The sequence below is a fragment of the Euprymna scolopes genome, chromosome 37 (assembly GCF_053919585.1).
Source record: "Euprymna scolopes isolate OS-2025 chromosome 37, ASM5391958v1, whole genome shotgun sequence".
In the NCBI taxonomy this organism is placed as follows: Eukaryota; Metazoa; Mollusca; class Cephalopoda; order Sepiida; family Sepiolidae; genus Euprymna; species Euprymna scolopes.
The window spans coordinates 28,291,846-28,305,615 of NC_136518.1; the positions used below are offsets into that span (position 1 = coordinate 28,291,846).

At 35.7% G+C, this 13,770-nt stretch overlaps 1 protein-coding gene across 1 annotated transcript in view; it reads left to right on the plus strand.

Annotated features, from left to right (window-relative positions):
• Positions 1-13,770, plus strand: part of LOC145261114 (phosphatidylinositol 4,5-bisphosphate 3-kinase catalytic subunit alpha isoform-like) — a 310,781-nt gene that overhangs the window by 58,116 nt on the left and 238,895 nt on the right. The window contains exon 2 of the mRNA XM_080119338.1: positions 5,108-5,475. Within this exon, the coding sequence (XP_079975464.1) occupies positions 5,130-5,475 (346 nt within the window). The 5' untranslated portion in view covers positions 5,108-5,129. The remainder of the gene's footprint in view (positions 1-5,107; positions 5,476-13,770) is intronic.

The following is a 13,770-nucleotide window of genomic DNA, read 5'->3' on the forward strand; positions in this document are numbered from 1 at the left end:
TTCTCTCTCTCTGTTTCTCTATATATATTTCTCTCTCTATCTCTCTCTCTCTCTATTTCTCTCTCTCTGTTTCTCTTTCCTCTCTCTCTATTGTCTGTGTCTCTCTTTCTCTTTCTGGTCTGTGTTTTCTCTCTCTCTCTCTCTCTCTCTCTCTTTCTCTGTCTCTCTCTATCTCTCTCTATTTCTCTCTCTCTTTCTCTTTCTCTCTCTGAGTCTATCTCTCTCTTTATCTCTCTCTCTTTATCTCTCTCTCTTTATCTCTCTCTCTTTATCTCTCTCTCTTTATCTCTCTCTTTATCTCTCTCTCTTTATCTCTCTCTCTTTATCTCTCTCTCTTTATCTCTCTCTCTTTATCTCTCTCTCTTTATATCTCTCTTTATATCTCTCTCTTTATATCTCTCTCTTTATCTCTCTCTCTTTATCTCTCTCTCTTTATCTCTCTCTCTTTATCTCTCTCTCTTTATCTCTCTCTCTTTATCTCTCTCTCTTTATCTCTCTCTCTTATCTCTCTCTCTTTATCTCTCTCTCTTTATCTCTCTCTCTATCTCTCTCTCTTTCTCTATCTCTCTCTCTCTATCTCTCTCTCTTTCTCTATCTCTCTCTCTTTCTCTATCTCTCTCTCTTTCTCTATCTCTCTATCTCTCTCTCTTTCTCTATCTCTCTCTTTTTCTCGCTCTCTATCTCTCTCTTTTCTCGCTCTCTATCTCTCTCTTTTTCTCGCTCTCTATCTCTCTCTTTTTCTCGCTCTCTTTCTCTCTCTTTTTCTCGCTCTCTTTCTCTCTCTTTTTCTCGCTCTCTTTCTCTCTCTCTTTTTCTCGCTCTCTTTCTCTCTCTTTTTCTCGCTCTTTCTCTCTCTTTTTCTCTCTCTCTTTTTCTCTCTCTCTTTCTCTCTCTCTCTTTCTCTCTCTTTTTCTCTCTCTTTTTCTCTCTCTCTTTCTCTCTCTTTTTTCTCTCTCTTTCTCTCTCTCTTTCTTCTCTTTCTCTCTCTCTTCTCTCTCTTTTTCTCTCTCTCTTTCTCTCTCTCTTTCTCTCTTTCTCTCTCTTTTTCTCTTTCTCTCTCTTTTTCTCTCTCTGTCTCTCTCTCTCTCTCTGTCTCTGTCTCTCTCTGTCTCTGTCTCTTTCTCTCTCTCTCTGTCTCTTTCTCTCTCTCTCTCTCTTTCTTACAAAACACATATGGTCTTAAAGAGGAAAAAATATCCAAATGTGTGAGGCACAAAAATAGTCATAACTTCCTTAATTTTAATTGGATCTTAAAAATTTAAAAAGATTCTTAGCTCATCAGTATCTTTCTATATATACCAACATTGAAATATTTTAAGCCTTTTTAAATTTTTTCATGCGTAAATTTTATTGTGAATCCAATTATATAAGTTTTATTTTGATGGACATAGGAGAAATTTACTTATCACTGATTTAAAGACTATGAGTCAAATTAAGTAGCACTATGTGCATTGTCCAGCGCTGAACGTAATGGTTCCTAGTATTGCTATTTGCATAAATCGAGCATCAGTTTTTGAGTGGTATAAGAGATTCAAAGATGGCAGGGTCTGTGAAGGATGATGAGGTGTGGAAGGATTAAGGAAGTCAGAACACCAGAGTTGATTGGCCAAATAAAGAATTTCATGAATATAGAGACAATAAGTGCACAGTTTGATGTCAGTGTGGGAATGAGAAATTATTTGCGATGAACTGAAGATGCGGAGGATTTGCGCAAAGTGTGTCCCAAGGGTGCTCAGAAAAGATTATAAAGACATTCCCATGAGAGCAGGAAGATGGGCAAGCTGATTAATCCAGATCCCTGATCTGCAAAGAGATAGTTCCCAGTGGAAGCACACTGGCTCTTCTAAACCCAAGAAGGCCAGACAGAGCGAATACAGCATGGGCGTGATCTACATGCATTGGGTTTCTACTAGACAGACAGTCAACAAGAAATACTGTGTTAAGGTTTTAAGCGAGTTCTGGAAGAGGCAGTACTCAAATTGGGTCAGTGGCATTCCCACCAGGACAATGCACCAGTCGACAACACCATCCGTGTCACAGACTATTTGATCAAAATGAGCATCAAGACAGTTTCTCACTCTCTCTATAGTCCAGACCTTGTTCCCTGTGACTTTTGGTCATTTCCTTAGCTCAAGGAAAACCTTAGAGACTCATTATGAGACAATTGAGGAGATGCAAAAGGTTGTGACAAGGGCCATTGATATGCTCACATAAGAGGACATCCATGGGGCCTTCCAGGATTGTTGAAATGGTACAAGTGTTTTGCAGCTGAAGGAGATTACTTCGAAAGGAACTAGTTTTATGTGCGTATTAACAATAAAAGAGCCCATATGAAAAAAGTCTGAAACTTATTTAAGGCACTCATATATTTTATTTTTACATATTTGAAATTTTGCACTAAAAAATTATTGAAAAATTTATAGTTTGTAATAAATCTTTGTTTCAAAATCTTTTAGCTAAAAAAATCTGGAAATATTTGTCTCGTGGTATCGTATAGGTTGATTTTTTTTTTTTTTTTTTTTGAAAACCTTCATTCCAGTTTTATGTACAACCAAAGTTTATACCGTGAATAAACTCAAGTGTTATAACCCAGTGATCTTCTACATTTTTCATAGCAAATGGATATGCACTTTCTATCTTTCCCTCCTTTTATCAAACAACTATACTGCTACTGTTAAAACAGTTAAGTAATATAAATTTATGTGTTTGAGACACACACACTTTTTGCTCTCATGTTATATTTCCTGCTGCTTGCTTAAATATAACATGTCCATGACAGACTGAGAACAAACTATTATTACACTACAAGCCGGGAGAAACTAGTGTCCTGGTGTTGTTCCCTATGCAGAATCTATAATTCTACCAATTGGCAGCTTTTTACATTGCTTGTAATGAATGGAAAATAAAAAAATAAATATAACTTATATCATAATATAATTTGTATCAGTTAAGATAAAAACAAAAATTGTAACAAGTACTCAGACATACCTCTCCATCGTACTGTACATTGATACTCTATGGCTGACTGGGATAGTTTCCGTACATTTATATTGGATCTACCTCTGCATTCCATGTTTAAACATAATACGTCTTTCATAGTATTAGACCTGACGGAATGGTTAATTGTAGGGCAATTGCTCTTGACATATCAAAGGCCTTTGATAGGGTATGGCATAAAGGTCTACTTTATAAGATATCCAGCTACGGTATACCTGGAAATATTTTCTCAATTATTAAATCATTTCTGTTGGATAAGTTCAGAAGAGTCGTGGTTGATGGGTAGAAATCAAAATCTTACAGTATTAATGGTGGAGTTCCTCAGATGTCCATCCTGGCTCAACTCTCCTCCTTATCTACATTAATGATCATTCATTGACATTTATGCTGATGACATTGTCATCTATGGTAACACATCAAAGGCTGTAAATGACCAAGTTCTCTATCTCTCCTCTGATCTTGAGCACGTGGTGCAATGGGGAAAGCACTGGTTACTCTTAATGCATCTAAAACCAAGCTCTGTTGACTACAATTTGATTGTCTTCAAGTTCAACGTAAACAAGTTCTTGATGAACCATCCCCCTAAGAAATCCAATTTACAAAATTTCCACTATTTACGATTACTACACTATAATCCCATTGACCCTTATCCTCGAGTGGCCACTGGGCCTTGATAAGTGGTGACTCCTACATAAAAAAATATATATATATATAAAAGGATATGTTGGCAGTGGAAGTTACAATCTTTTATGACACATTGTTTGGTTCAAGATAAGTTATCCTCGCCAGATAGCCAAGTGATACACAGCGCTGGAAGTGGGAGTGGTTAGCCTTCACTGTGATCTGGCCCTGAATCGTCAAAACTGGGCTGTGATTGTTCCAGATGCGGTTTGTGCTCAGGAGAAACCAGCTCAATCCGACCAGGATGGTAGCCGTTACAAGTACAAGATGCACATGGATGGCAAAAATTAGATAACACATGAAGAACCATGAGATTATGTATAAGAATAAGTTTATTACAGTAGAGGGTTCAATTTCCTCAAAATTTATATTCAACATTCAGTGGACTGAGAGAAGGGGCGAACATAATCAAGCTGGCTAAAGCATAGAATGATTTACTGAAAGTCTTTTTTGCCACACATAGCTTTCTTTTTTTTTTTTTCACTAATATTCTGTTACTACTACTTTGAATTACCCATTTATTATAATCTCTTCCTTTCTACTTTTGGGCAGAAAAAGGGTGAGTGCAAAAGAGGGAGCGAGAGCAGGGCTTCCTTATCTGAATTGTTTCCGTTATGGTTTTTAGCTCATAGCGGACATAGGAGGGAGGTGTCTGTAATTCTAAGGGAGGGGCCGCCTGGCCCTTTATAAATTAGGGGCCCCAATGTGATTTTACATCACACTATGCTTTGTAAATTTTAGAAATAAAATTATCATTATTTTAGTTCAGCTTGTTATTAATCCATGTATGGAAGAAACAATCCGTTTGCAGATGAAAATTCTTTACTGACTTTAATAAGTTTCATGCCAATGTGGAAAAATATAAAACTGAAATTAGCCTGTTCTTGAAAATCATAATCAGGAAACCTACAAAAGCATTCAGACAAAATGTTTCAAAAGATCTTTATATAAAATTGTTAGAAGAATACCCCTTTCTAGGATTGGCAAAATCAATTTCTCAAATAGTTTGCATCACTTTTATATCGATTTATAAAAATTAAAATGGAGATATATAATAATACTAAACTTTATATCTAGAATCCTTATTCATCAGTTTATTTCATAATCAGATTAGTTGTATAGTTTTTGGTTCTTGGGAAATATTGTATAGGTATGAATAAATTACATAGGCCCTATGTAACTAAAATATTAGGGTAAAAATCATCACCGTTGTTGTGCTAATGTCAGATCTAAAACAAACAATCAGTAAGTAATCCAATAATTCCTAATTTTTTAGAATTAATCTTAAAACAGCTAGAAATATCTTATGAATTTTGGTCTTTTGAAATTTATTTTAAGTATTATTTTCTATTGCATCTTATTTAATAACTAATTATTAGAAAACTTTAGAAAGATTGTTTAATGTTTTTTTTTTTTTTTCTTTTAATAGCTGCAACTAATGTTGGACCAAGATGCCACCCAGCTCAGGAGAATTATGGGGCCTACATTTGATGCCGTCGCAGGTCGACGTGGACTGTCTTCTCCCTACTGGAATTCTTGTTCCCCTAAGATGTAATCGTAATGCTACCTTAGAAAGCATAAAAACTGACCTCTGGTTAGAGGCTAAAAAATTCCCATTCCATACAAAACTCCTCAATCCAACATGCTATATTTTTGTGAGCATTACTCAAGAAGCTGAACGGGAAGAATTTTTTGATGAAACCCGAAGACTTTGTGATCTGAGACTTTTTTTGCCTTGGTTAAAAGTTGTTGAACCTGAGGGTAACAGAGATGAGAAAAAGTTAAATTATGAAATAGGTAAGTTTAACAATATTTGACTTGTAGAATGTTTTTTCTTTTCATAGAGAGATTTCATATATACATATCTCCATATATAATAAAATAATGGCAGAAATTACCCTCTCGACCCAAGTATCGTAAGTTTGCAACAACAGATGCCACATACAAATTCAATACATCTAGTCCAATAGCCACTATCTCGTAGCTATCGCACACCATTTTAAACACATTCAGTCATGCTAATAAAATACTCCATTGCATTCTAGGAACAACACAATCACAATTACAACATTTTTAGAGGAAGGGGTACCTATTTTTCCCTCTAAATATTTAGTTCTACCATCGCAACCTGGCGACACCAGGAGGAAGTCTACACGTTTCACAGATTTTACACTTACACCACCTGTAACTGGATCATACATACATACACAGATATACCATTATCTTCACTGTAGTAAACTCAAAAATTAATAAAGTCTCCCTTGGGAAAGTCCGCTGCCTCTGATTGGTTTCATGCTAATTCTCTTATTCTGGAATTAGATCATTCTAAACGAACACTTCAGAACATTACAGTATGCTATTGCTAGGACATGGCGTCAATTGATAGACACTTATTTTTTAATATATAATAACAGCGAACAAAACGCCCCCCCCTTTAAATAACTAATGATTGTTTCAAACACGCATTTACTACTAGATACATTTTCTAGATCCTTCTTTATTTGTGGTCGTTGACATCAAGATGTGAACAACATTTGAAGATAGTGTTTTGCAACTATTGCATACTTTCACCTAACAATAAGATGCTGTAAAGCTTAAATTTAACTGGAATATACTTTTTAAAGATTATTGCAGTAAAATAATTGCATGGTGGATTCTGAGAATACATTCTAACAAAACAAAAAAAACACTTCTCTACAGGAAGCAATAGTGCTAAAACAAACAAACATAATAATCACTCATTAACAGAAAATTAATTACTGTTAACCTTAAAATTATCCTAATGGTTCATAACTACTGGCAACTTCTTTGTAACAATTCAGCATGTTAACACGTGTGCATAAGTAAAAAAAAAATGTTTATATATATAAAATTAAATCAACTTCTAAATATGATGCAATTCTGCTAAATAAACCTAAAAATTAAATATTAAAAATTTATATGGTGAGCTCTAACGAAAGGTTTGAGAATTATTGGCATTTTACCACAGATTGCTAACTCTTTCCTTGCGCTGACGGAACTACCATAAAATGTAAACAAACACATATTGCTCTTTCCTTGCACGGACAGGACACTTTCAAAATGTAAACACAGCATTGGTTTGGGAATGTAAATATGCACAAAATACCGACATGCCACTCCCCCCTCCTAAAACGACCCTAAAAAAAATCTTTAACGGGTACCAATATTTAATTTTCTATTTTTGAGCAGTATCAAACTCTTAATGATGCTATATATTTTTTTTTTGTATCCTTGTTGACAATTTGATTTAATTTTATATTTTTGACCAATTACCTAGGCTTCAAAGCTGTGACTTATGTCGACACTTTCTTTTTAGAACTGAATAAACTCTTACAAATAAGTTAAACCACCAAAATATTATGCAGGTAGGTTTCAAAGTAAATTTTATTGGCTGCGGAAATGCTTATTTGTTAAATATTTGTTTTTTTACCACTTTTACTTTCTGTGGAGTATTTTATTTAACTTTCTTTTTCTGACTGATTAACTTCAAAGATGTTATCTTTTTTTTTTTTTTTCTTATACCTGTTATGATGCTGGAATTGTTATGGTATTATTTAGAAAACCCATTCTTCACATGCAGAAGGGAGAGTGTTTTGTAATTATTCTGTACTTGCATCTAACAAATTAAAAAAGATGATGTAAAACTGGAATTTAATTTAATACTATTTGTGGGAGATTTGATTTCCCCCGACCCCCCCAAAAAGAAGAGGACTTAAACAACAAATGGAAACAGCCAGAACTACTTTTCCCCTCTTGACAATAGATGCCATAAAGATTAAAGTAAGAAAATGTGTTAGAGCTACTTAAAAAAAAAAAAATGCTTGCAATATACTGAGAAGAAAAACTATGGCTAACTTGAAAGATACTGTCATCAGTAGAAAGCAGTTATCTACCGCTGATTTTGATCACTCTAAAAAGTTAATATGCAGTGAAAATCCTTAACTTCGAAAACTTCTGGTTTTACTTTATATTATTATTAGAATAGACCATTTTTCAGAATTATTTTTGAAGCTCTACTGATTTAAGCATGACAAAGAAGTATATAATGTTTTTCCCTTTAATGCTTTTTTTTAGTATCTCCCAGTACCTGCAGATTATCGCCCCCAAACCATCACTAATCACCAGTAACTAACAGTGCTGACAATCACAGACACTAGCTTTCACTAGCTGCCACTGGAAAACTGCCTGACAATGGAAGCCAGATTATTTAATTTGGGCCGCGGTTGCCAGTGTCCGCTATTTTCCAGGTATGGCAGTAGCTACCACCACCAACAACAACAACAACCGTAGTTTAATTTGTTTTTGAAGGGTGGAGGGATCACGCTTCCACTGAGTAACACTGATTAATGGGTCCTGCTAGTTATTTTTATCTGTCTAAACATGTTTTTAATCTTTATTTTTATTTCATTGTTTTATTGTGTAAATGGTTTTCTCGTGGAAAGATGTGCCGAATCTACCTGGCAAGTTTCATTTGAAATAGAGCATAAATAGATCTGAAAATTAATTTTGGTTATAAATCTGAGGTATCACTATAAAAGAAAAAAAAAGAATTTCAAACAGAAATAAAATTAAAATCGTAATATTGATTTTTTAATCCATTTTCAAGAAAGGAAATTGTTGATGTACTGGAAAAATTGCTGAACAATAAAATGGTTGAAGCATTGTAAACATAGATGTGACCTAGTTACATCTAATCTCTATTAAATGGTTTCAAAGCATCAAATGTCACATTTTTTTTACATTTCAAAATAGGTTTCATATTTTCCTTGACTTGAAACTTTGTGGTGCACTTGTAATTCCTTTTGAAAATATTTCAGAAATCTTTCAGCTTTTCCATTAAACTTTTTATTCTGTTCTTACGAGGTGGGGAAAAATCAATTTTAGTACAAAAAGATTTCATGGGTCAATCAATCAATCAATCAATCAACCAATCAAGGTTTTATCACTCAATGAGAAACCCCTACCTGGACTATAGCCATCTAACTCTGTCCTGAGCTATCTGCTGCCATGTGGGACCCATGTGTTCTATCAGGCATCCCTCTATCTTGTTCTAGATCTTCTCTTTGGCCTCATGTTTGCGAGGTGTCCATTCCGTTGTCCTATTGTCTGCCTATCTGTGTTTGTATATTTTGATGGCAGTATTGATGTCAGTAACCCGTTTGTTGGCGGATCTAAATGTTTGTCTTTCTGTCTTGTCTAACATTACCCTCTCCATCTTCTTTTGTGCTACTGCCAAGATTTCACTTTGACAAGTTGTCAGGGCCCATGTTTCACTAGTGGAGATAATCACAGGCATTACATATTCGTTGAAGATCTTCCCTTTGATTGACATATTTGCTTTTTTGGCTTTTCATGATATTCTCCACTTTCCCAAAAGCTGGCCATCCTAATGCTATCCTTCTCTTTATCTCAAGGACGAGATCTCCATCTTTCGTCATTTTATTTCCCAAGTAGATATAGCTTTCGACTTCCTCAATGGTCTTTCCATCAACAATTATTGGCGACTTGGCCGCATGCAGTTTTAACATCATCTTGGTCTTCCCAAGATGCATGTCGAAACCAACCGGTTTGCTCTTAGAGTGGATGTCGTTTAGAATGTCATTTACTTCCTGAGAAGAGTGTGCCATCAGTACTATAGCATTAGTAAAAATGAGATGGGACAGATGTTTGCCATTAATGTTGACTCCCCTACCCTCCCACTTAATTTGACTGATTATCAGATCCTGGAGACAGGCTGTGAAGAGTTTTGGCGAGATGTTGTCACCTTGTCTTGCTCCCCTCTCCAGCTTGATCTTGTTGCTGTCACAATGGAGCTTTAAAGTAGAGGTAGCCCCACTGTACAGGTCTTTCAGCAAGTTGATGTATATAGTCAACTCCTTGGTTCTCAAGGACAATTAACAGTGGATCAAACTCTATAGTCGAAAGCCTTTTCATAATCCACAAAGGCAAAGCACAGTGGGATGTTGTATTCATTGGCTTTCTCTTGCAGTTGACTGACAGCCTAGATATGGTCGATGGTGGAGTAACCTCTGAAACCTGCTTATTCTCGCGATTGATGACTGTCTCGTGTTCCTAGCATACGTCTTAGTAAGACTTGACAGAATACCTTTTATGTCACTGGGAGAAGGTTGATTGGCCAGTAGTTCTTAATATCTGCAGTGTCTCCTTTCTTATGAATGATGACCACTGATGCATTCCTCCAATTATCTGGAACTTTTCCACTGGACAGTCTTGTAAACATCTCAGCAGTGGGTTCACCACTGCTCTGTAATACTTCTGCACTAACACTATCCTCTCCTGCAGCCTTGCCTAACTTTAGTTGCTTAATAGCTGTTCTCATGTGGAATGGGAGGATAGGTGGAGGATGTTCCTCAGATTTTTCAGTGCATGAAGGGTTGAAGTGTGTCCTGGTTGTCTGTTCGCATAGAGGTTAGCATAGAACTCCTCGCACCTTGAAACAATTCTGTCTAGGTCATGGATGAGAGTGCCATCTTTGAGATTGGTGATGTTTCTGCTGAGACGCTGCCTTTTTTTGATGGACTTAATGTTTTTGTTTATTTCAAAGACTTGTAGTATTTGTTGTTCATTAAAGTTTCAAATTTCTTTTACAATTCTGTGTTTCAAAGTCTTGCCTATCTCAATGTATTCGATGTACATTTGTATCATCTCTTTTCATCTGTTGTCGTTTCTCTCTCAGCTGTTTTGTAATTGTAGACAGTTTGTCTGGTTTCTGTAGTTTGTATTAACCAGCTGTTTCCAGTGCGGCCAAGCTGATCTCTGATATTGCTTTGTTGTAGTCAGTGTTTGAATCTTCTGATGTTGCTAGTACCTCAAATCTGTTGGATAGTTGCAGCTGGAACTGTGATGACGTGTCTGCTAGACCCTGGGTATTTGGTTTCTTGTGTCGCTTGATACGCTTTGTCCCCTCTAGCTTGGTGTCTATGGTAAGAGACATTCTGATCATTTGGTGGTCACTCCCGGTGTTTAACCTGTTGATGGCAGAAACATCAGCCACATTGTGTTGGTAAGGAAGAAGTCAATTTCATTGTTTGTGGTGCCATTAAAGGATATCTAAGTCCAGCATCCATTTGGTTTTCTTGAAGAACATGTTCATGATCTTTAACTGGTGGTGTTCTGCAAAGTTAACAAGAGTGTCACTTCTGCTGTTCCTTGTTCCATAACTGTATGGACCAGTACTTGGTTTAAATGTATTTCCTACTCGAACCTTAGCATTGAAATTCCCCACAAGGATGGTTTGACTGACTTTGCTGGTAAAAAGAAGTTTATCGACGACTTCATACACCATCTTCACCTCTTCATCAGTATGGCTTGTTGTTGGAAGGTAAACCTATATAGTATAAGCAGTGTCCACTGTTGTTAAGGATGAGGCATCCTTCATTCTTGCGTCTGGTTTCACACACTCCTATAACATCAAATTTGATCTTCTATAGTTCATCCTATAATTCAGTAGACAGTGACCTCGTGTTGTATGTTCCAATGTTCAATTTCCAATGGCAGCCTGTTCGAATCCAGAGACTTATAGTACCCTCTGTTCTGTTGACGTGCCACTTGCTGCCGGAAATGGTGGCTTGAGAACTGCTGGGGACTGAGGGCCGTTTCTTCTTCTTATACGTCATAGTCCTGGGGTTTTGCCATGCTTGGCCTGCGTGTTGGCTACGGTATTTAATCCATACCTGGAGGAGTTTGCTAGATGGCCGTTGGCACGTGATGCTCATCTGCCCTTAAATAGGTTTTGTTTTTAGTCCTGCTGGGGGTCTAACCACCCTCCTCGACAACCCGACCATGGACAAGTGGTACTGGTTTACATGTTACTAGTAGCATTCTTATGAATGGCCTGACGGCAAACAGTAAAGTTAAGAAAAAGTTTAAAACTCCAATATCGAAATGAAGAAAATTAAAAACAAACTTTGGTATTCCTTCTGTCTTCTGTAGCTGGGTAGTTTCTATTAAACAACAAATATAAAAGTTAAACATTATACATTATGGAAATTGTAATTAAGGAAAAGCCTGAAATTTTGTAACTTTATTCATTTTTGTTAACATGTCAATATCACCATGGATGTATAAAATTTTTAATAAACTGTTAGAGTCTTTCCTTGATACTGGCATGGAACACATGAGCTAGTGCCTATATTATTTGCTTTGTTTCTTCTAAAGTGTTAAAGTTGATGAAACCATTCTTGAAACATAATGAGTAGTTGTTTTAGAAAAATATTTTCTCATCTTTGAGAGAAGTTTGAACTCAAACTTTTCTCAGTATCATCATTTTAATGTTTGTTTTATCTGCTGATAAATGTTGAATTGAATAAATTGACTTCCAAACTTATCTTTGGTAAGATTTGTAATGTAATTGCTTGAGTGGAGTTTCAGTGCCTCCTCAGTGTAGCTAGTCCTGAGAAATTCAGCACCCGGGTTGGCATAATACTTATGGGCCCTGATTAATATTAACAATGTGTCAACTAATGGCTATTGTATGTGTGTGTTTGGTTTGATAATAAAATGATACAATATCCATGCAAAAATGACAAATAATTGTTTGGTTAAAGATATTTCCGGGCAGGATAGGGAGATGTTGATTCGTTTAGAAAATTCAATTGATATGTGTGTTTCATATAATAAATATGAACGCACTGACCAAATAAATTGTTTAAAGATTTAATTCTGCAGAAAAAAGTTAAAAGCCAGTCCGTTTATGATATGACTACTAAGTAATAAAGTAAACACACTGACAGAGTTGAGCATGGTCTTGATAATTGGTAAGATTTCTCCCTGCCCCAAAAAAGGGAATGTCATTTCGATTGGGAACAAAAAGACAATGTCAGTGCAAAGAGAGTTGAACATTTGACTGCAGTGATGAGATCATATTTGCCCTTGAAATTCAAATGAAAGAATTAATTTAAAATTATTTTTCAATGTCATTTCGATTGATGATAAAGTAAATCATAAAAAACGGAGAATTAACTCGTTGACCCTGGCTAAAATCCACAATATACTGTCGCCATGTGTTATCGGAGAAAACCGGAATTATGTAAGCTGGTCTGGTGCGGCACATGGCACACGTTGATTGGATGATTGAGGGGGGTAGGTCACGCCCCTGCTCAATCACATTTTTAGAAAAATTAGCAGTACAGAACTGTTTTCCAGCCATCAGTCCCGTTAGTCGTCAGAGAGTGACTTCCAGCAGTCAGTCCGAAGAGAGTCAATTGGCAGAGAGAATTAGTTGATCCCCAAAACTGGCGGTTTCCTTTCCATCAGAGTAACACTTCTTGGAATAAAAGAAAAACTGGACAAAGGAATAGCATGTGCGAAGGAAATTAAGGTAGAGATAAAGAGCAATAGTGCTCATCACTAAAGTTTGTTGACGATAACGTTGGTACACACATTTTGGTTGTTTTTTTTTGTTTTTATTTCCCTCCAATTATGACTTTGCTTTTGAATATGTTTAAAAATACAAACCACCTTTTTTATGATAGTGTGGTTTCTATTGCTTTGTTTTCTACCTTTTTCTCATCTTGCTGTTAATGATATATTGGCCTGTTGAGTGAACCCATTGCATTTTCATGGCGAGGAGGTGTGGGAATCATTTAGAACTTTTCTTTCTTCCTATATTTTTTACTTGTAATGTTGTATGGTTGGCTGTCCATTTGAGATCATGGTCCTGTCACTCAGAGTGGCAAACCAGGAAGGACAGCTACACCAAGCAGTTATAGTTTCTTTGAAAATGATTTTATTCTAAGACAAATTTTATATTGGCTGCATATTCTTTCTGATGCCATCTTGCTTTACTGACATTTTTTCGTTTAAAGTGTAAATCCACTAATGTTATTAAAAATATTTTTTGTTTTTCTGTCTAAAAGGTCATGTAAGTATATCTGGTTAAAAATGTTTTTTAAAATTGAGCTTATAAAAATAGTCCATTATTAGAATATTTCAAAATTGGGTAAATCTTTTACTATAATTTTGACATTCTTATAACAGGAATATGAAAAGTACATTAACAAATTTGAATTATTTGTCTCATTTTAGCTATTATATTCAATGATATAACCT